We start from the raw sequence: 23924 nt of genomic DNA on the forward strand, positions 1-23924 counted from the left end.
CCATTAGTGGCATGTTTGGTGATGTTTGAGTCCTGATGCCCCAAGATCAGTACCCTCTTTTATCAAGTAGGCTTAAATGAACAATTCCAAGCTGCTATCACAGTGACACTGAGCCCCAGTTGTGGAAGGAAATGCCACGATCCTGTTACTTCCCACCAATTCTATCTTCTGCTTGCCCATTTTATCTAAATGATGTCACTGGAAGGGATGTCTTGTTGGGACATTTAGCTATGACATAATTTTTGTCCAAAATGTATTGTTCCTATTTGAGAAAATCTCTACTTTTGAGTTGTTAGAAATATAGATCTAGTTTTGTAAAAATGTGAGAGAGGAAGGCCTCCAACTCACTGATGTTAGGGGCAGCCTGAATGGCATGAACGATCCTTACCCGAGGTCCTGAGAACCCAGGGATACCCTTCTCTCCTTTTGCCCCAATTCCAGGTTCTCCCTTAAAAGAGATGACAATATTTGGAGGTGTTCAAGCAACAATATTTCAGCAACATGGAATGCAAACACAAAATGAGAGATAAAAATTCTTGCCAGCAGCTTAACGAAAACAACCACCTTAGAAGAGATGCCCTACGGAATCAGGATAAAATAGTGAAAACTTCGAGTAACATATATTAGCATTAAAGCAATGATAAAGACCATGCAAAAAAATTTTTAATTAAGATATCGTATCATCAAATAAAAAAGGGTATTTTAATAAACTACCTTGGGTCCCGGTGGTCCTGGAGGTCCAGTCATGCCAGGCATTCCTTTTATGCCCTAAAAATCACACTGAATATAATCAGGCTCTTATTATTTAACTCTTATTATTTAACATAGTGAATGCCATGTCTTTCAGAAATTCTCTCTTTCAAGAAACATTTTACTAATTTTTAAAATAAAGGATTACTCTTCAGTTGTTGCTAGTTAGCGACTAAGGTCCAGGTGCATTTATAAAGCTGACACAATTCAGGCCAGCTCTGGGTGAGAGCTGTAGCTTTGTGGGGTGCAGGGGGTGTGACCACCACGGAGCCAGGGCAGCAGATCCAAGCTGGGAATGTCGTCCTCGAGAGGAGTGGCTCATTTTGATCAAATTAGTGGAATTTAATCCAGTAACTGAAAATTGACAACAGAATCTTCAGGTGGCATCAGTAACATCCGTACTGCAGGCTGGCAGAGGACGTGATATTCGCCAGGAGTCTATTTCGTGCCCAGTACTATGCACCTGCTACCTTTTCAATCATCAAAACATCAAGCCCATATGTAATAACAACTGGGCTTCGTGTGGTCCTTTCAGCCCATATATCAAATACAGTGTCAATGGGGGACACTGGGGGACATGTCATGGTTTAGCAGCCCACGCTAGGTCTGTGATTCAGCAAATGAATAAACTTGAGAATACGGGTAACTTTTCTAAGCCTTATTCTTCACGTCTGTACAATGGGACTACTAGCAGTACCAATCTGCTGAGGTTGCTTTGGGATTAATGCAGCGATGCCTGCAGGTGCCCAGCACTTTGCTGGCACAGGGGCATGTTCGGGAAATGCTGGCTGTTACTACTTTATCCAGGAAACATATGGATTGGCAATTACCTTTTCTCCTTTATACAGACAAGAATCAGGTGGCTGTACCAATAAGGTGGGTCCAGGAGAACCCTGCTGGCCAACTTCACCCTTTCAAAAAAATCAAGATAGTAGGAATTTCATATTAACTTTATTTTGAAATAAGATTTGAAGTGAAGATTTTCACTCACTTATCATGATATAATGCATGCAATCCCGTGTGTCATGGATTTAAAATATAAATCATGGCCAATAACGTCATGTAATTTGAAGTATTTATTGTTTTTTATAAGTAATGATATTTATCATTAAAAATAAGTTTCAAAAACAAAAGTGATTCCTAATCCTACCGTCAGGAATCTCTATTAAAACTTTGGTATAGGGGTGCCTGGGTGGCTCAGTCGTTAAGCGTCTGCCTTCGGCTCAGGTCATGATCCCAGGGTCCTGGGATCGAGCCCCGCATCGGGCTCCCTGCTCCGCGGGAAGCCTGCTTCTCCCTCTCCCGCTCCCCCTGCTTGTGTTCCCTCCCTCACTGTGTCTCTCTCTGTCAAATAAATAAATAAAACCTTTAAAAAAAAAAAACAACTTTGGTATAGGGCGCCTGGGTGGCTCAGTTGGTTAAGCGTCTGCCTTTGGCTCGGGTCATGATCTCAGGGTCCTGGGATCGAGCCCCACATTGGGCTCCCTGCTCAGCGGGGAGCCTGCTTCTCCCTCTGCCTGCCGCTCCCCACTGCTTGTGCTCGCTCTCTCTCAAATAAATAAAATCTTTAAAATAAATAAAAAATAAAACTTTGGTATAAATCTTTGTGATGTGTGTGCTTGTGTGGATGTGTCTATAAACATACATGTATGCAAATAATGTACATATGTATATACATGTATATGTAACCAAATGAGATGTTAAATACAATTTAAAATATAATCAGAATGCTATATAACATATGTAAAAATAATTTAAAATACACAGTATGGTTTTTATTTTTATATTTTTTAAAGTTTTAAATTTTAAAATAATTTTATGTTTGTCTTTTATAATACTATTTTTTGCACATTTTCCAATTAGATTAGAAATTTTTCAAAAACCTGATTTTTAGTGCCTATCATAAGAATATGCTGTCATTTATTAAGCCATTCCACTCTGGTTAGATTTAGGTTATCTCTTTTTTTTAAGATTTATTTATTTTAGAGAGAGAGAGCGAGCAAGTGCTCACACAAGCAGAGGGTGGGGAGAATCTCCAGCAGACTCCCTGCTGAGTGCGGAGTCTGACATGGGGCTCGATCTCACCACCCTGAGATCATGACCTGAGCCAAAATCAAGAGTCAGATGCTTAACCAACTGAGCCACCCAGGCGCCCCAGATTTAGGTTATTTCTAATTTGTTTTCAATAATATGTTTAAACTCTCTGTATAAAGTAATTAGCCAAAAGTTGTCATTTATGTCATTAGAAACGTTACTCTCTTGGGAATAAAATGTCGCTTGAATTGGGTTTGTCATAAATAAGCATAAATTCTCACCCTTAATTAGCAGATAACTATTTTTTACTTTTTGGACTGTATCTACTATTCTGCACTGAGACACAGTTAAGAGCAGGTGATAGAGCCGGTCACCTGGGTTTGCAAACCAGGCCCTGACTGACTGCTATTTCGGACAAATTCCTTAAAATCTCTCTTAGCCTTTTTTCCTTGATTCCTCTGAATCTCACTTTCCTTCTCCGTGAAATGGGGGTTATATTGCCGCCTACTTCAAAGTATTCTATTTCATTAAATAGATAATGCACATAAAATGCTTAGTACTTACTACGCTGAGTGGAACAAAGAAGATTCTCAAATATATGATTATTAAGCCATTAATGTTTTTGGTAAGTGGGATTTGGGGAAGAAGAATACTATTTCCAGCGTAAATGAAGTAAGACAGCCTGCACTTCAATGCCTACCTATCCCCTGGAAACTACAGAAGAAGCGGGTTAGGGACGCTGGCTTCTTTTTGTCGCTGTACCCCAGGACCTAACACAGTGTTGTTGTAACGGCTGTTGTGAAGACGTCTGTTACGTGAACGAATGATTGAACAAACGCTTAAACGATGCGTACACAAGTGAGTAACGTGCACTGGTAAACACAACCGTTCTTATTCTTGCCACTGTAATGAGCCTGACCGAAACCCATAACGGCTGACAAGCAAGGGAGCCTCTTCAAAATGTTGGTCATGCCACTATTTTTCACATTGAAAAAGTACCAGACATTCATTTAATCAGAAGTGCAAGGAACATAAATCATGAAGAACAAAATGTAGACGACCCATAATCGCATCACCTAGGACAAACCAGCAGCAACCGCTTGGGGTAGCGTTTCGTGGGCAAACATGTTCTTGCCCATCTGAGAGTCCTGCATCAAAATTTCAAAATGATGTCTTCCTTTAGCAGATAATCCAAAAGAATGAAAATAAGCCTATTTTGTATCATCTGAATGGCCGCCTCATAGCCAAACATTTCCACATGATTCTATGGCCTGAATTTGCGACAGCATCTGATTGCACTGGTGCTGAGGTCCCAAAACCAGCATAGCCTGCCTCGCTCCACAAGGCGGAGAGTCTCAAGCTGGGCTGCATGAGCCTCTGGGGCTTCGACAAGCACATTCTCAGGGGTCCACGACTTCCCAAGTCTGAAAAACCTTGTTGTAGTGTGTTTCCTTTCAGTCATTTCTCTAAGTCAGTGGTTTTTAAGGTGAGGGGGTAAGCAACTGGACATACTACTCCCCCCAGGGACATCTGGCAAGGTCGTGACACATTTTATGTTGTCACCCCTGGGGAGGAAGGGCTGTTTCAGGCATCTAGTGGGTAGAAGCCAGGGATGCAGCTAACTGTCCTACCCTACAATGCACAGGACAGCCTCCACAACAAGGAAATAGCAGTGTCGACGTTGTAAAATCCTGCTCTAAGTGTCTATTTTTTTTTTTTAAAGATTTTATTTATTCATTTGACAGAGAGAAAGACACAGCGAGAGAGGGAACACAAGCAGGAGGAGTGGGAGAGGGAGAAGCAGGCTTCCCGCCGAGCAGGGAGCCCGATGCGGGGCTCGATCCCAGGATCCTGAGATCACGACCTGAGCCGAAGGCAGACGCTTAACGACTGAGCCACCCAGGCGCCCCTCTAAGTGTCTATTTTAATGTCTCGTGTTGTTTTTACAAAATTGAGCTTCTACTTTTGTAACCTGTGCTTTCTGATCAACATTATACCATAGGCACATCTGCACATCGTGACGTCTTCCAATATATTTCAGGCAATCGAGTCATTTTGTTCAACGGCTGTACCATAACTTACCCAACCGCACTGGGACTCCACGCAAGTGGGATCAGGTCTGTCTTACTAACTCCCCACATCCAGCACCAGTCCTGGCTTGGCACAGAGTAGACGTTCAATATCTCCTTGCCCACAGTTGTGGCATGAGCCACTTGCCAATCGGTAGCCATTCAGATTGTTTGCAGATGAGCTGCCATCTTAAAATACCTCTCTAAAGCTTATCTTTGCTAAGTTTCCTGCCTCAGCAGAAAGGACTGTGGGTGTGAGGGAGGGAGGGAAGGGACGGTGAGGATGGGTGTGAGGTGGGAGGGAGTGGGAGACTATCGCTAAATGCTTTTGTTTGCAGGTATTTATACTTTTATTTATGGGCAGAGTTTAGGATTCTGAGGAAATTTGTGAAATTAAGCCACACAAACCAGTAATTAAACAAACTGTTTGCAGGTATTTATACTTTTATTTATGGGCGGAGTTTAGGATTCTGAGGAAATTTGTGAAATTAAGCCACACAAACCAGTAATTAAACAAACTGTCCCTGCGATATACTAAATTATCAGAAATGTTCAATCTCTTTTTGCTAGGGTAAAATGCGTCATATACATTAACTTGAATTTAGTGTTAAATTTTGTCAGAACACTCATTTTACGGTCAAGGGTAATGGCGCCATAATAATTCAGCAAAAAAATTCTCGGCCATAAAATTGGGCAGCGACTGGATAATGAACACAATTTAAGTGATAATCAAAACAGCCTCTGCCACCTGGGCAGCTCATGCATTTTAGCCCCTGCTCCTCCGGGTGAAAGGGGATTCTTACCGGGTCTCCCATTTGCCCCTTGACTCCCACGCCAGGATTACCCTGGGAAACAAAAGGAAAAAAAAAATGTAATTGCTTTTGAATATTAAAAAGGTAATTATAAACAAGTAAGACTCTGGTTAAGCAATTAATTGAAGTTTACAAAGTATTTGGGGAAGTCTACTAAGGGAAAGACATAATTCAGACAGAGCTCAGCGGTCACTTAGCTCATTGGACACGGACAGTCTCTATTTGTTGCATGTTACTCATGACCACCCACCTTCAAGCCCGGTCTCCCAGGATGGCCTGGAGCACCCTAAATCAAGGGCAAAAATGCACAAATCAATTTATCAGTCACAGAAATCACAATGTGTCAGCGTTGGTTGCCCCAAGTTCCTCTTTAGGAAACCCTGAATTTTAAGACATGCCTGCTGGACTGCCCCTCACAGCTGGGCTCCTTGTTGCCCTGGGGACCCATGCTTCACGATAAACTCACCCTGGTGATGGGGGGTGTACGTGGATTCATCAGTGATAACCTCTCAAATGACCCACCTGCGCCCCACCCATGGCTGCAATTTGCCTTTTTTGTTTGTTTGTTTGTTTAATTTAAACATCCAGGCCAGGTTTTTAGAGGGACAGAACGAGCAGTGCTCTACTTACGGCTAACCCGGGCTCTCCCGGATGTCCCATTGGGCCCGCCGGTCCTCTTGCCCCCCTCAATCCCTAAACATGAGAACAGTCAGTGCATTGGTTACCAAAACTCAAACTCATCGTTCACAGCAAAACCTACGTGGAATCCCAAGTGGATAAAAACCTCCAAAGAAATCACGGTCACAGACACACCTGCCCTGTAGCAGGAGCACCTTCACCGCAGTTGACACGGCCATTAAAAGGTCCATGATAGCAGCACTCCGGCAGGTGTGACCAACTCCTATGTTTAGGATTGAATTAAGACCGAGAAATCAATCTACTTGTTTGCAAATAAATCTTGTAATAGCAAAAGTAGAGCACAAAGAAAACTTGTTACCAGCTATTCCTAAATTGCATAAATGTTACAACTTTGACATACATCAGGATGTTTTTTAAAATATTCATATTAATTAATAATTGATTTTAAAATACGAATGTATTTATACTCTTCGTTATGTTTTTAAAAGATGTCGCATCAGATTAATGTGAACAGAAATGCCCCCAATTCAAGATTAATGCCCCAATTCAGCCACCACTTTCTGTAACACATAGGTTGTAGCATAATTCCACACAAATTCACAAGGAGGGGTTATAGCTGTGCGTTCCTAGAAGTGTGGAGAGAGGCTCTCTGTTCTCCCGCCAAACCTGCCCACATCAAATAATTTGCGAGTATGCAAGAAATTACTCTCTCTAGGAGGATGAATTGGTATTTATTTTAACAGTGACACGAAAGTATCTCATCGATTACATCGATTACCCTCGCTTCAGGGATAGCGAGGAAAGTAATGTGGGAGAGTAATCCTGTCTACAGCCAGAAGTTACCAAGCAAAAATTATATATATTAATCAGTTTGGAGGCAAACTACTTTCAATTTTAATCTTGTGAACACTGGTTCATTAATTGCAAACACTAATATAATCACTGAATTACAAATTTCAGGGAGATAAAGATGAAGCAAAAAATTAAATGCAACACACACTTACTGATTCAGCAGGCAGAATAGTACAGAGAAAATCATTTCTACTTGACCTGTATTATTTAGGTAGACTTGAGGGAACCTTAGCTTCCCAAATATTAAGAGACTGTATGTCCCCGAATAATGACAAATGATCATTAAAAGACAGAAGAGGAAGGTAAGTAGAAGCTTGCTGAGACTCCAGGACAGTTCCACGGGCCTGGGACCTGTGTGGCCACATAGGGGCTCATGCCTGATTTAATGCTCTTCTGGCACTACCTTGAAATTCTTAATAATTTTTGAGCAAGAGATCTACCCTTTGATTTTGCACCGGTGTGCTCTGTAAATGATGCAGCTGGTCCTGCTAGGATGCAAACAGTGCGGACCACAGGCTGACCGAGGAGCAAAGAGAAGCACAGGGCCTGCTTGGGAGACTTACCGGCAAGCCAGGAGGTCCTGGGTCCCCTCTGTCGCCCTGCAATAGGAACGATGCACTGCTTTAGAAGAGCGACACCACTTTCCTAAAACACACATGACGTAAAAGGAGGAGTCCACACAGGAATTATTTGGACTGTCCGTGCAGGCTGTTCGATTGTCCGGCATTGACACCCGTGGAGGGCTCTGTGGAGAGGACTTTCCGTGTCCATTCCTAACCCCAGAATCCTGCTTCTACTTGGCTGAAACCAAAGATTGCTCGAGTCGTGATGACATGGAGTCAAGGTGAGACTTTCATCTTTCCATTTACAATCTAAATTCTCAATCCAGTGGTCCCATTTGATCACAGTTTAACTGTCTCTGGTCTAACTGCCAGAACTTGCCTCCCCTAATAGACACTTTGCTGCTTTTTATCCCCCTAGAGTAGATGTAAAGGGAATTCTTGTGGAAATTCTCTTGCACCTGCCTCTGTGCGCATCTACAGTGCTTTAAAGAACCAAAGGGTATTTCAGAGGGACAGGTCTGTGATTCAACAGTCTTACACAATTCATATATGTTAAAAAAAAAAAAAAAAAAAGAAGATGGTAGGAAGGAAAAAATGAAGGGAGGAAATCGGAGGGGGAGATGAACCATGAGAGACTATGGACTCTGAGAAACAAACTGAGGGTTCTAGAGGGGAGGGGAGTGGGGGGATGTGTTAGCCCAGTGATGGGTATTAAGGAGGGCACATTCTGCATGGAGCACTGGGTGTTATGCACAAACAATAAATCATGGAACACTACATCAAAAACTAATGATGTAATGTATGGTGATTAACATAACAAAAAAATAAAAATAAAAGTAGCTGGAAAAAAAAGAATCAAAGGGTGTATATTCTCTTGAATATAGCTTCTTTTTTTTTTTTTAAAGATTTATTTATTCATGAGAGATAGAGAGAGAGAAAGGCAGAGGGAGAAGCAGGCTCCCTGCGCAACGGGGAGCCCGATGCGGGACTCGATCCCAGGACCCTGGGATCATGACCTGAGCTGAAGGCAGACGCTTAACCGACTGAGCCACCCAGGTGTCCCTAGCTTCTTTTTAAATATAAAATATATGATAAATCTACATAAGATAAGAGTTAGCATTTTAGCCCTTTTGAAGTGTACAATTCTGCGGTGTGAAGTACACTCACACTGTTGTGCAACCATCACATTCTTCCATCTCCAGAACATTTTCCTCTTCCCTGGTGGAAACTGGAGCCATTAAATACATTTCCCCTCCCCCTGGCTCCTAGCAAGCACCATTCTACTCTTGGTCTCTGTGAATGTGACTACTCTAGGAACCTCATATAAGTGGAATCATACATTATCTGTCCTTTTGTGACTGGCTTATGTCACTTAGCATGATGACCTCCAGGCTTCATCCACATTATAGCAGGTGTCACGATTCCCATCCTTTTGAAGGCTGAATAATACTGGGTTGTATGTATAGATCCCATTCTGTTTATCCATTCATCCAACAATGGGCACTTGGGTTGCTTCCACCTCTTGGCTATTGTGAATAATGCTACTAGGAACATGGGTGTACAAATATCTGTTTGAGACCCTGCTTTCATTTCTTTTGGGTATATACCTGGAAATGGAATTGCTGGATCATAAGGTAATTCTACATTTAATTTTTTGAGGAGCCATCATACCATTTTCCAGAGCAGCGGTACCAATGCCATTCCCACCAGCAATGCAGAAGAGCTCAGATTTCTCCCTATAATTGTCAACACTTTGGATTTTCTGGGTTTTTTTAAATAACCATCCAAATGGCTGTGAAGTAGATATGAGCTCTTAAAAGTACTGGTTCTCTAAGGTTATTGATCTACAGATCTTTTTTTTTTTGTTTTTTAGAGAGGGAGAGAGCAGGGATAGGGGCAGAGGGAGCAGGAGAGAGGATCTTAAGTGGGGCTCAATCTCACAACTCTGAGATCATGACTAGAGCCAAAATCAAGAGTCAGACACTTAACCAACTGAGCCTCCCAGGTGCCCCTCTGCAGACCATTTTTATTTGGGATCTTCCGTTTCTCTTTAAGATGAGGAATTCTCTATATCCACTTCTCCTTCTATCTCACTTATTCTTTCTTGCACTATTGCAAAAAAAATACGCATCATGACTAAAATTGTTCAGAATAGCTAAAATTAACAACCCAGGAAACAACAGATGTTGATGAGGAGGTGGAAAAAGGGGAATCTTCTTGCACTGTTGATGGGAATGCAAACTGGTGCAGCCACTCTGGAAAACAGTATGGAGGTTCCTCAAAAAGTTAAAAAGAGAGCTACTGTATGACCCAGCAATTGCAGTAGTAGACATTTATCCAAAGGATACAAACATAGTGATTTAAAGGGGCACCTACACCCCAATGTTCATAGCAGCAATGTTCACAATAGCCAAAATATGGAACAAGCCCAGATGTCCATCGACAGATGAATGGATAAAGAAGATGTGGTATATACACGCAATGGAATATTACTCAGCCATCAGAAAGAATGAAATCTTGCCATCTGCAACGACATGGATGGAACTAGAGGGTATTATGCTAAGCGAAATGAGAAAGACAAATACCATATGATTTCACTCATATGTGGAATTTAATAAATAAAACAGATGAACATAGGGGAGGAAAGAAAAATAAAATAAGGTGAAATCAAAGAGGGAGGCCAACCATAAGAGACTCTTACTATGGGAACAAACTGAGCGTTGCCGAAGGGGAGGTAGGTGGGGGGAAGGGATAATTGGGTGATGGGCATTAAGGAGGGAACTTGATGTAATGAGCACTGGGTATTATATGCAACTAATGAATCACTAAATTCTACCCCTGAAACTAATAAAATACTTTATGTCAACTATACTGAATTTAAATTTTAAAAACTCATCATGACTATTATTGTACAGTGCATTATAGTTGACGTGTTTTCATATAAATTATTACAATGGATCATCAGCATTGAGAGGAAGGCAGGGTAGATATTACTTTATTTTCCTTTACAAATAAGGAAAATGAGGCTCAGAGAGGTTGAGGGGGTTGCCCAAAGTCACAGTGGTTGGTAAGGGTCAGTTTACTCCTTCTAATACACCATACTGGTTCCTAGAATGACCCTGCTTTTGATGCTAAGCTTAACATATCATTTAAGCCATAAACAAAAGCATAGTTCCTGCCGCTTAACAAGTGTGAATAGGCTCAGAGGTCACAAATGAATACTGTGAGCTCACTAAAGGAATCACCACTCAGGTGAAACTTAGGGTCTAACAGCAGAAATTTAAGTTTTATCTAACTGTTGTAGAATATTCTTCCTTAAGAGAAATGACCATGTTTTGCAAATGTACCATATTTTTCCTCTTGATTTATATCTACTGATCTTCTGCTTATTCAGGGTACTCATATTAGAGATATAGGTGGTCATTCAAGAGTTTATTTCTGAATGTTTGTCTATCACTGTATACAAAAACACAAAAGCATTTAATTTACCCAGGATAGTGCTAGAAGGTTTCCATAATTTTCAAGTTCAAAAGTGGTGACTTCTCTTATCCTGGATGGTAAGTATTATCATTACAACATTCTATCTACAAATAAATCAGTGCTTCTCAGCTGGGGTGATTTTTCTTCCCAGGGCACATTTGGTAATATCTGGAGATATTATTTGGGGGGGGGATACTATTGGCATCTAGTAGGTAAAGGCAGGGATACTGTTCAACATCCTACAATGCACAGGGTCAGCACCCACAACGAATGACTATCTGGCCCCAGATGCCAATAGTACCAAGACTGAGAAGCCCTGAAATAACTGTATCTGTCACACTTTGCAAGAACAGTTAGGAGATACTGGAATTTACAGCCAGAGCAATTAAAGCCAAGTACCTTCACACAAGAAGTATGGTGCCATCGAGAGAGGCAGGGTAATGATAAAAACAGTGTGCTCCTGGGCGCCTGGGTGGCTCAGTTGGTTAAGCGGCTGCCTTCGGCTCAGGTCATGATCCTGGAGTCCCGGGATCGAGTCCCGCATCGGGCTCCCTGCTCGGCGGGGAGTCTGCTTCTCCCTCTGACCCTCCCCCTTCTCATGCTCTCTCTCTCTTAAATAAATAAAATCATGGGGTGCCTGGGTGGCTCAGTTGGTTAAGCGACTGCCTTCGGCTCAGGTCATGATCCTGGAGTCCCTGGATCGAGTCCCGCATCGGGCTCCCTGCTCGGCAGGGAGTCTGCTTCTCCCTCTGACCCTCCCCCCTCTCATGTGCTCTCTGTCTCTCTCATTCTCTCTGTCTCAAATAAATAAATAAAATCTTAAAACAAAAAAAAAAAAACAGTGTGCTCCATGACACTTCAAAAGAGATATGTCCATGTGTTTCCTGGCTGGGTTTACCTAGATGGAAAAATAATTTTTTTCAACCCACCATAACCATAAATCTTACCTGAATACCTTTAATGGCACCTAAAATGAACACTGAATTTCCTTTTTCTCCACTTTCCCCAGGAAGGCCCTGAAAATAAAATATTCACTTAAGAGGGGGAAAAAAGCATATTACTATTTCAGCATTTTCTTTTTTGTATGAAATATTACCAGTAAAATACCATTATAGTCATGTTTTACTAGTGGGGATTTCTTTTTTCTCTTCATTATTGCTATCATCCTAAGGTTCTCATACATATTTATTCAATATTCAGTTAAGATCTATTAATGAATCTCCAAAGACAGAATATCTATTAATATACACATATGTTATAAATATATAATATATGTAAGTGTTACATTATATAATAATATACATAGCCATTTACTAATTATTCAACAGGAAAATTACATTTTTCCTCAAACACAATAATTCATATGTATTATTCTTACAAGTAAATAATTTTGCAATTGTCAGTTAATAATTTATGCCCTAGACATCGTGTTTTAAAAATTGATTTTATTCATTTCAGTTGTTGTGTTCAAAATAGAGCCTCTGTATTCTTGTTAAGATTAACTTTTAAAAACGTATCTTCTTTTTGGAAGGTTTTTGTAAGCAGCTGCAAGCTTACTGAGAGTATTTTTAAAAAGTGAATGAAATAACTCAATATATTCCTTTTTCCCCCAAAGATTGCCTACTGGATATCTTAACATATCTTAACTTGGTTATCACATAAGAATTCTACCATCTTCATGTATCAAGCTCCCGCGCAGGACATGCAGATTTCAAAGTTAATCCCTTCTGGAAAAGTCCTGACTGTGCTTCCAATGGGAGACACTTAAGGCTTTTATGGTAAGTTATAGCAACTATTTCCCTTGAGAAATCAGATGGGCCTACACAGGCAGTCCTTGCTTCACGCAGTTCCAATATGCATGAGTTTTAGTTCCACAGTTAAGTTAAATAGCACCAGTCCTCCAACAAAAGGGTTCAAATTTCAGTTACCACCTTCTATTAACTGAGTAACTACACCACTAGCTCATCGGCATAGATAAGTAACAGATGGGAATCATGATCCCTGGTCCCATCACTCTTTTCAGTCTGTTAATGATTGATCATTGCACATCTGTGAGTCAGTAGGCGCAAACGCATGCGCACGCACGCACACACACAAGCAAAGTGTGTAGTTGTGTTCCCTCCTTATCTCCCAGTGATAAACCCAAATGATATTTCATGAAAATAGACCCCACCGCAAGAGGCAATTGGCCATCAAAGATGAGAATAAGTGAGGGAATGAAAAATGATAAAGCTGGCAGTAAAATTCAGACAGAATGTAAGTGGAGTCTTAGAAGAAATAACTGAGCAATCGTGGAATGTTGAAACTCCTGAGCCAGAGGGACTCCATGAAGACAAAGTTCTCAACACAAAAAAGGGAAATGGCTGGGACAAAAAGGTTAAAGATTGCCAGAGGACATGGCGCCGGCTCAAGACCCTCATCGCAAAGGGACTCTGAGATACAGTTCACAGCACTAAAAGCTGATCCAAACTCAGAAAAAGTATGACAGTTCACCAGAGCACAGAAAGACGTATTCACTTCATTACTGTAAGTTACACGGCCAGAAGGCACTGTTCAAAACACTCTTGGTAAGTGTTTTCAAAGACCTGAGACACTTCGATTCTCACTGTGTATGTTTTAAATAACAGTGTACTAAATCAATATTAGTTTTTTTGTAAATTTTCCCTATGTATTTATAACTCACATGAAGAGAGTTTTTAATATTTTAACAAAACGTATTAGAGGTCATGGAACAATACTACTTTTTCCCATTGGATGTTAAGGTTGCTTGTGTGGGGCCAGCTTGCATGGTCGTTCTTCATGCCTCACACTACTGGGCAAAGTGAGGACTGACTGTAAATGAAATGGGCCAAGGGGAAGAAAGCTGCTTTGCGAAGACACCATTATGGCAAACTTCAGTATCGTGGTCACCATGGCACACTGTGGGAAAGCTAAAATCGAGAACTCCTCCTCTTCTGAACATTTGTGGACACTCAGCAGAATGGGGTTTGACCCAATTTGAAGATCTTAAGAAATGTGCATTCACCAGACTGCACTTGAGCCTTCAAATGGCTGAGTTTGAAAACAAAGGGTGGTTGAGAAGCTTAACTATAGAAGATGGTTGTTGTTCTTCCTTGGTACTAAAGAAAGATGTAAATTTGGAAATTGTTTTTGAGTTCTGTGTTCAGGTCAGTCACACTAGAATTGAGAGCAAATGGAAAACCCATGAGGAGAAAGCAGGATGATTACAGTGGTGATGATAAGAAAACCTTTTAGAAGGAATCTTGGGAAATAGTATTTACAGGGAAGTGGAAAGGCTCCCGAAGTCTCAGAAAACCAGTTTTAAAAGGCCAAATCATCTCCAATCTTTATGTGAGAAAAAGGAAAAGAGAGAGAAAGGGAATATCAGGGGTACAGGAAAGAATAGTTCTTGCTAAATTCATATTTAAATAAAAGTCCACATTTCTGAATAAAAAAATACCTAAAAGCAGTAACGTTTTCTGAAGTGCTGGATATTGTCAACTGTTTCTAAACATCCATTCAAACGCCTTCCCTTTTTCTTATTGCATAATGGGGATGAGAAAGCTAAAACTACATCTCCCAGACCCCTTTGCAGCTGAAATGGGACTTAGGGCCCACCGAGGAGATGCGCTTATGAGATTTGGAAGGCAGAAGTAAGGAAGACATCCTCTTCCTGTATTGTCGTTACTGCCAAGCAGGTAAGGTTAGAAACTTGAGTGTTTGTTTGCCGGTGTCTGGACATGGGGGTGGGAGGCAGTGGTCATGTGCAGGAAAGCCTCCTGGCTGCTGGATCTCAGCTAAGTGCAAGCCCTTGGAATCACAGTCCAGCAGTGGTCCCTGAATTCCACTCCTCCAACCTTTCCAATATGTGTCAAATTCCCTCTATGAAATGCCTTCCTGTTTGAAATACCTAGTGGGTTTATGAGTCTGCTGTGAACCCTGAATGATAAACAATGGAAGTTTTGCTTACTGACCTCCCCGCTCCTTCCCTTACTATCCATTGCCCGCACGACAGCCTAGAGCATCTCAATGGAACATCAATCAGATCATACTGCTTCCTTCCTTGTAACCCCCCCGGTGCCTTCCCATGGCATGTAGAGAAACTCCTCCCACAGTGTGCAAGGCCCAAGAGCTCTGGGTCTTGCACACCTCTCTGTCTTCACCCTCCAGCCACCCCCATTTGTTCACCATGCTCCCAGCACACTTGTATGAACACTGTTTCTTGAACACATCAAGCTTGTGCCCCTTGTAGAGCCCTTCACTTAAGATTCCCCTTAGGATGAGCTGTGGGGGTCTTACTGGGGGGCCTCCTGGGCCAGGAACTCCTCTCTCTCCTGGAAACCCTGGATCACCTCGTGAACCATTATAGCCGTGCATGCCAGGCTTGCCTCTGGATCCAGGAGGCCCTGGGTGCCCCTGTAAGAAAATAGCTGATGAGTGAGGTGTTTTTGCAAGAATACTGTAACACAAAGTTTCTGCAATATGGGTAACCAAATTATGGCAACTTTGACTCACGTGTTATTGAATTTGTGAAACTTCCTTCCCACCCACAAGTACTATGTAGCGCATTAAAAATACAGATAAATTTTAATATAGCCCAACTGAAATTAATTTAGTTTGGAATATTCTGAGAGATTTGGGAGAGCACCTTTTTAAAAATCCTTAGACTCTAATGGATTATAAAGCCCTTGAAACACCTTTCTCTCCTTTCATTTGGTTTTCATATTAGAAATGAGAGATTAAGCCCCCTTCCTCCGTTAAAACTAACCAGCAAATAAAAACTTTCACTATGAGTATACATTTATTTCTAGAACATGGCAAGTGCATGTAGCTTAGATTTTGGAATGTTTTTCTCTAATCTGTTTGAAAACCTTGCTTTTCAAGTAGTGTTTTGGTCTCAAAGTTATTACACAACATTAAAATGCAAGCATCCTTCCATGTACTACCAGGAGAAAATAAAGAAGAGTTTGCCAAATAAATATACATAGTGAGAGATAAAATGTGATTTTAAGGGCTTTGATGAGTGCTTTTCCTTTTAAAAAAAAAATGGAAAAAATTTAAGGATACTTACAGGTATGCCATCCAAACCTGGAAATCCAGGAACACCAGTTGGACCCTAACATCCCGGAAAACAAAGATACAAAAGTTACTAAAGTATTAGATTAACAGACTGATTTACTTGAAAACATAAATAATTAATAACTCATTTTTAAAAAAACTCTTAGCAGTTGTCATTTATTTTTTACATTAATTAACTTTTTTAAAAAAGATTTATTTATTTATTTTAGAGAAAGGAGGCGGGCAGAGGGAGAGACAGAATCCCAAGCCAACTCCTCCCTGAGCGCAGAGCACAACACAGGGCTCATTCTCAGAACCCTGAGATCGTGACCTGAGCTGAAACCAAGAGTCGGACGCTTAACTAACTGAGCCCCCCGGGTGCCCCTTTTTACATTAATTAACTTAAATGCCAATATTTGAAAAAACCTTTTGTACTTTTCTTTTTGTACTTAGGAAGCCAACTTGGCAGCATCCGTTCAAAGAAAACATTCGATACCCTATATGCCAGAAATTCAACTTCTCAGAATCTGTCTCTCCAAGAAATATAAACTCTTAAATTTAACACAGGTAATTTACAGGATTGCCTTTGCACCCGGCACAACACAAAGTTGGGACAGGATATCAACAGGGAATAAACTATAGTTTTATCTATATTGTGGCATATTGTGCAGTATTTTTGAGAGAATAAGTTTAATCTACATAAATTGATATGGACTGATCTCTAAGCCATATGGTTGACTAAAAAAAGAAAGGCTTAGCATGATAAATATATCACTTAGGTTTTTAGGAAAGCCATGAAAGAATACAACCCTTCATTGCGTACACTCATGTATTTGAGTGCATAGAAAAGTCTAGAAAGACATGCTCCTCTGGAAAAGAGTTAGGGAATGAGGGCTGATTACGGAAGAGAAGTTTAGACTTAATTTATTATAAGGTGCTAGTACGGGCTACTTGTGATTATAAAAAAAAATCTGGCATGCATTTGTAATGACATGGATGGAACTAGAGGGTATTATGCTAAGCGAAATAAGTCAATCAGAGAAAGTCATGTATCATATGATCTCACTGATATAAGGAATTCTTAATCTCATGAAACAAACTGAGGGTTACTGGAGTGGTGGGAGTTAGGAGGGATGGGGTGGCTGGGTGATAAGACATTGGGGAGGGTATGTGCTATGGTGAACACTTAAGACTGATGAATCACAGACCTGTACCTCTGAAACAAATAATACATTATATGTTAAAAAAAAAAAAAAAAGAAGAAGAAGAAGAAGAAGATAGCAGGAAGGGAAAAATGAAGGGGGGGAATCGGAGGGGGAGATGAACCATGAGAGACTATGGACTCTGAGAAACAAACGGAGGGTTCTAGAGGGGAGGGGGGTGGGGCGATGGGTTAGCCTGGTGATGAGTATTAAAAGGGCACATATTGGGGCGCCTAAGTGGCTCAGATGGTTAAGCGTCTGCCTTCGGCTCAGGTCATGATCCCAGGGTCCTGGGATCGAGTCCCGCATCAGGCTCCCTGCTCCTTGGGAGCCTGCTTCTCCCTCTGCCTCTCTCTCTCTCTCCCTCTGTCTCTCATGAATAAATAAATAAAATCTTTACCAAAAAAAAAGGGGGCACATATTGAATGGAGCACTGGGTGTTATATGCAAACAATGAATCATGAAACACTACATCAAAAACTAATGATGTAATGTATGGTAATTAACATAACATAATAAAATAAAATTTAAAAAAAGAAATACAAACTTTATGTTGGAAAAAAAAAATCAGGCATGGTAGCGCTGGTGAGTTGTTAGTAAGAATTTCTCACTTAAGAAGAGTCTTACCTTATCACCTTTGTCACCTGCTGCCCCAGGAGGACCACTGTCACCTCTCATCCCTTTCTCTCCTGGAATGCCAATGGGTCCCGGCAGTCCCAGGGGTCCAATAGGACCTTGTGGCCCCAGTGGTCCTGGTTGACCCTAAGAAGGAAGATTAAAAAGGCAGAGGGCTGGCTGATTCTTAAGTACTGTCTTCTAACACAAACATGCTCACTTGGCTGACAAAAGACTGGAAAATTAGAGTTTGAGCAAATACTAATAATAAAAGCACAAATGATCTATTAATCACAAAAATAAGAAACATCAACCTTGCCCTTTTCAATCTGAATTAAAGCATACAATAAGCTTGAATTATTCCATGTCTATACACACACACACACACACACACGTACACACAACTTGGTTATAGTTCTACTACTTTCATTCTGTCGATGACATTTATAAATCTTGAGCTGTTTAGCAAAGCAAGGAACTTGCAAAACAAAGCAAGAAAAAAAATCAAAATGTCATTATGATTATGTTAGTGATACAAATCAAGAGTGGAGAAATATGCCAGATCTTTTTTAAAATTTCATATGGCTAATGGTTTTTCTGTCCTTTTAGTGGAAAACGTTTCTCTTTTTTAGCTGCTTTTTACCTAATATCTATTTCTTAATTTGGAAGTAGACTCTCCATGTCAATTTATATTTGTGCAATCTGACTTTCCATGAATGAAAGGGTCACCTCTTACTTTAGGTGAAGAAGTTTCATGAGCTCAGTTCTCCCCCTGAACCCACAGTGGGTACATTTCCAGTACAAACATGAGAAATCTCTGCTCCCTTGTTGCCTGTCCTCCATTGCATTTAGATGGGCTGATGCACCACATGGACATTGAGTTATTGCCCACTAGAAGCAGCTTTGAGTCTCACCGCTCTCTCTATTCTGGAGTAGGGAAGACTGGCCTCAGAGGAACACGCTCCCTGGCCCCCCTACGATTTGCTCTCTTCTCTGTTCCAGGCTCCCTTCTCTCTCTCCACAGTCTGTACACTCATGGTTCCCTCTAGGACTGAAATTTTAAATATCATGGGTTCAAACAGCACCACTTATATATCTCAGCACAGACCTCTCTAACTTCCAGAAGACTGAGCATAACCAGCTGCCTCCTTGACATCTTCTTGGATATAATGATACCTCCAACTTAAAAAAAGATCCAAAATGGAATTCTTGATTTTCCTCCGAAATTTAATCCACTGTCAACCTTCCTGAACTACCCATTTAATCCAGCCAGAATCCTGGAGTCATCTTGATATTCTTCTTTCCGGTTCCTTCATACAATGGAACACCACACAGCCTGTCTTAGCCTGGGTGCCCCAGAAGCAAAGCATAGGACAAGGAGTCAATGCAAACCATTTGTTTGAGAATCAAAGGAGATAGGGTAAGGAAGCGGGGACGTAACACAGAAAAGGGAAGACCCCTGTATGGTGATTAACATAACAATAAAAAATTAAAGAAAAGGGAAGGCCCGCAATCAGGGTGCAGAATCAAGCCAGTCACTGAGACAGTTAGAGACCATGGGAACAAGCCCCAAATGAAAAACCTTATGCACCTGGGGCACTTTCTGTTTGCTGTATTGTTAAACCGCTTCTCTTACAGAGCAGAACCGGGACCCAGCTCCATACACAACCTCGACTGAAAAGAGAGGCTCCACCAACCTGAAGCCCCGGCTCCAAAAGCACCAGTAAGCTGCCTGAATTGCCTGCCAATATCAACCAATCAGGATGAGGCCCTGCCAACCAATCAGGACGAGGCTCTGCCAACCAATCAGGACGAGGCCTTGCCAACCAATCAGAACTAGGCCCTTGCTAACCAATCAGATAGAGGCATTTTTTCCCCCTTTCCCTCATTAGCATCGTGAACTGGAACTTTCTCCAGATAAGCGAGGCCTCCCTGTTGCTCATTGCTTGCAGAGGTCAGCCTAACCACGCTCTCTGTTGGTGCTGAGTCTCCCTTCAGTTCAAGCGGCAGCCACAAGAAAGCCTTGCCTGGGCCTTTGATTTTGGGGTCCAGCCTCGTTTCTGTTGTCGGGCCCAAGAATCCGACTCTAGTAACATTACCGGTGGGTCACTGGAATACACCCCAGATCAGGCACTCGGGGAATCAGGGTAGAATACACAACCTCAGTGTGATCCCATCCAAGAGCGAGGGAGCTGCGGTGTTTAGGTTCTCGCTGGAGGACCACGGTGGTGGGTGCAGAGTGCCTGCTGCCAAGCGGGCAAATGGGGCTCTGAGAGCACCCGCAGAGAGACGCAGAGACTGGCAGCTGGAGACCCCCAGGGCACAGAGCAGAGCACAGACGTAACAGACCTGATGGAAATGTGGAAGGCCTGAACATCAAAGAGAGCAAGCAAGGCTTTCTGAGCTGACACAGATCACCCTCACAATGCTCATGAGGAAGACAGTGACTGAACATCCAGGCTCTGCAGTCAGGCCCCTGCGTTTGAAGCCCAGGCCCACTAGCTGTGTGACCTTGGGCATGTTTCTTACCCTCTCTGTTCCTCAGCTTCTTTCTCTGTCAGTGGCTGGTGAACATAAAAAGAATAATGCATGGCATATGTTTATGGCATAGTGCCTGGCACAACAATGCTAACTATTGTTATTATTATATTTATAATATTATTATAATTACTATAGGAACTATTTAGTTCATTGTTCAAAGGGGGGGAAAACAAGCTGCATGTCATATCCCACCTGTAGAGAAACAAATGGACAGACATCTTCTCTAAATGCATGTTTATAAAGGAATATTTCTTGAAGGATATACAAGAAATAGCATTTTGTCATGCCCCAGGAGGGAAAATGCAAGCCAGGGCAATGTTACCATTTACCAACAGCAAATGCAACCTTAAAAGACTAACATTTCTCTTTCACCATGAAGTCACCGACTCAACAATTATCAACAACCTTTAACACCTGCCTAAACTTCACAAATCAAAATCGTACTTCATTTGAATCTGCCCTTCTCTTCATGCTTTTTCATCATCATCATAACAGCTACTATTTATTGAGTATCCATAAAAATACTAAAAGCTTAGAATTTTCAAGGAAGCTTAAATGTATAAATATGTATTACAAAACCGACAACAATAAAATATGAAATGTAATTATATAGGCACAAATCATTTGGGGGCATTTTGAGGGCATATCAATTTAAATATTGCACAAATTGTAAACAACAATGTAAAAGAATAAATAATGACTTCAACTACTTTTTTTAAACCTATGTTAATTGCTCTTAGTAAGATTTCCTGAATATAAGCCTCAGGAAATTAACTGCTTTTCCTTAAGTTTGGGAATTTATCTTTTCATCTTACAGGTAATTTACCAAAAAAACCTCCTAAATTATCTTTTGTGAATGCTGTACTTTACAATAATGTAACATTTAGAAACAACAAAATGTACATTTAAACATAAAAGGGTAAGTGAGAAAGAGACAGCCAATTAACTGCCTATAAATCTCTTTAATGTGCTTCATTCTGGACATACAGGGCCAGATCCAGTGAGCTAATGGAACTTTGGGGAGAAAAAAAAAAAAAAAGGAGTGGAAATGTACAAATGGTGGTAAGAATGATAAAACGCCACTCAGTATAGAAATGATAGAAATGGGTTCTGATTTGAGAAGGTGCCATCTAAAATGCTTTTAAAATAAAATAAAACAAGGAATGGTTATTTGCATTATTCAACTCTGGACCCCATGCCCTTCCTCCTCCCTTGCCCTGATCTGTTACACTGACTTCCTTGCCTTCTCTGAATAAGCTCTGTTCTTTCACAGACTTGGCGTCCTGTCCCAGAATTGTCCCTCCCACTCCCAAGGTCATCTCTCAGTGTTCGCATGGAAAGACTCCCCAACCTCCTGCCCTCCCCTCACACACCCTTCAGAACTAGATGGCTCTCCAAGATGCTTCTATAATAACACCCTCGCCTATTACAGTGACCATCTCTTTATCCCCCAACCCCACAAATGCTAACCATGAGCTCCTGCAGGGCACAGGCTATATGCCCAAGGCTATGATGGTAGGAAGGACAATAAATACTTAAGAAAATAATACGAACAGTGAAACAGTCAATGATTCCACATTGAGGTGAGCAGAGCACACAGCCCCACATCATGAACAATGGCTCTGACCGCAATGATATCGTAACTTCTCGTTGAGAGAGAACACAGGCATTGTCATACCTTCATTTCAACCATATTAAATGGTAAATATAACTCCTACTTTGCAGGTGGAAAAACTAGCATAAAATATTAAATGCCAACTTATTTACAACCACTGGGGAAACCTGTGGTTTGTTTTATAGTTAGTGCTAGTTTTTTTTTTTTGCATATTAACAGGTAATTCATTATAGGATAGATTTTTTAAAGAAATACACTAAACCTTGTATCACAATATTAAATCTGTCAGAAAGCTGCTCATGAAATTTTTCCAAACACCAGTCTTAGAAATAGTCATTGCTAGTTCATCCGGTTTGAGTAAATAATTTATCCACAGTAATATAGAGAATAATGCCAATCTCCTTAAACTATTTCATATTTAAAAGTAGGTCAGTTTTAAAAAAACTGTAACATAGGGGCACCTGGGCGGCTCAGTTGTTAAGCATCTGCCTTCGGCTCAGGTCATGATCCCAGGGTCCTGGGATGGAGCCCTACATCGGGCTCCCTGCTCCACGGGAAGCCTGCTTCTCCCTCTCCCACTCCCCCTGCTTGTGTTCCCTCTCTCGCTGTGTCTCTCTCTGTCAAATAAATAAAATCTTAAAAAAAAAAAACTGTAACATACAAGTAAATATTTGAGCTTACTCATTTATAAGGCTATAATGGAATTAACTTCAGGATGAACAGACATAAATAACAAGCCCATAGGAGATATTTCTGTAACTAGAGAATCATTAAATAATCAAAAGAATTTTGCATCTTTAAAAAAGAATTTTAAAGAAATATTTTGCTCCTAACTATGCACTGTCCACCTATGAACAATAACATGATATACAGTGGATTGCTCTACACTGGATTCAGGCTAGCAAAAAGGAAAAAAGAAATGCACACTAGTGGAATGAATGACTGACTTTCAGATGTAGTTTCCCTGATCTTTCTTTCCTTCTTCCCTTTCCTTTCCTTTCTCTTTCTTTCTTTTTTTCTTTTCTTTTGTTTTCTCCTTTTTTTCTTTTCTTTTTTTGCTACTGGGTGCACAGAATTGCTTCTTTGGCTTATGACTTTCAGTGAGAGCGAAATCAGAAAAGATTCACTGAATCCAGAAATGACAGTCATCTTGGCAGCTGAGGAACCTGTGGAAAGCCCTGTGATGTCCCACAGGTCATCCCCTCCGTCCTCCTCGAAGCCCACGCTGACACCATGTCATTGGACCTGCCCTACTTGCCTCCCTCCTGAGGCTGCAGAAGCAGTAGGCTCCCAGGCCAGCTGTACAAAGAGAGGATCACGGTGATCAGAGAGGAGAGAGAGTCACCCAGCCCTCTGGGGCCAGGGCATTCCTTCAGGATTCTGTCACTTGTGAATCATCTACATCAGGCACGGCTCTTGAGCAGGGCTAAGATCAAATCATTTTTATTTCACAACTTGGTAGAACAGACGAACAGATGAGAAAATATGTATCTTTTTAAAACCAAAATCTTCAACTCAGCCTCTGGGCTGCCACTGATGTGCTTGCCCCCAGGGACCAAACCCTTTGGGGAATGACAAAAATCTAAGAAACCCTTTGTCATTTTAGCAGTATGAGGCTTGGGAGAAATAACTACAGAGAGACAACTGCAAGTATATATCCATTCACACTTTGTCTGTGACAGCTCTCTGTTCCT

General features: G+C 41.2%; 1 protein-coding gene across 1 annotated transcript in view; it reads right to left on the minus strand.

Annotated features, from left to right (window-relative positions):
- The window catches only part of COL4A4 (collagen type IV alpha 4 chain), a 122272-nt gene that overhangs the window by 66129 nt on the left and 32219 nt on the right, over window positions 1–23924 (minus strand). The window contains exons 6-16 of the mRNA XM_054505988.2: window positions 18087–18221; window positions 16271–16315; window positions 15499–15615; window positions 12147–12215; window positions 7720–7755; window positions 6296–6358; window positions 5916–5951; window positions 5657–5698; window positions 1581–1661; window positions 715–768; window positions 389–448 (exon numbers count right to left, since the gene is read on the minus strand). Of these exons, the coding sequence (XP_054361963.2) occupies window positions 389–448; window positions 715–768; window positions 1581–1661; window positions 5657–5698; window positions 5916–5951; window positions 6296–6358; window positions 7720–7755; window positions 12147–12215; window positions 15499–15615; window positions 16271–16315; window positions 18087–18221 (738 nt within the window). The remainder of the gene's footprint in view (window positions 1–388; window positions 449–714; window positions 769–1580; window positions 1662–5656; window positions 5699–5915; window positions 5952–6295; window positions 6359–7719; window positions 7756–12146; window positions 12216–15498; window positions 15616–16270; window positions 16316–18086; window positions 18222–23924) is intronic.

The sequence above is a fragment of the Mirounga angustirostris genome, unplaced genomic scaffold (assembly GCF_029215605.1).
Source record: "Mirounga angustirostris isolate CCGP_5_RB_7025 unplaced genomic scaffold, mMirAng1.0.hap1 SCAF_3, whole genome shotgun sequence".
NCBI lineage: Eukaryota > Metazoa > Chordata > Mammalia > Carnivora > Phocidae > Mirounga > Mirounga angustirostris.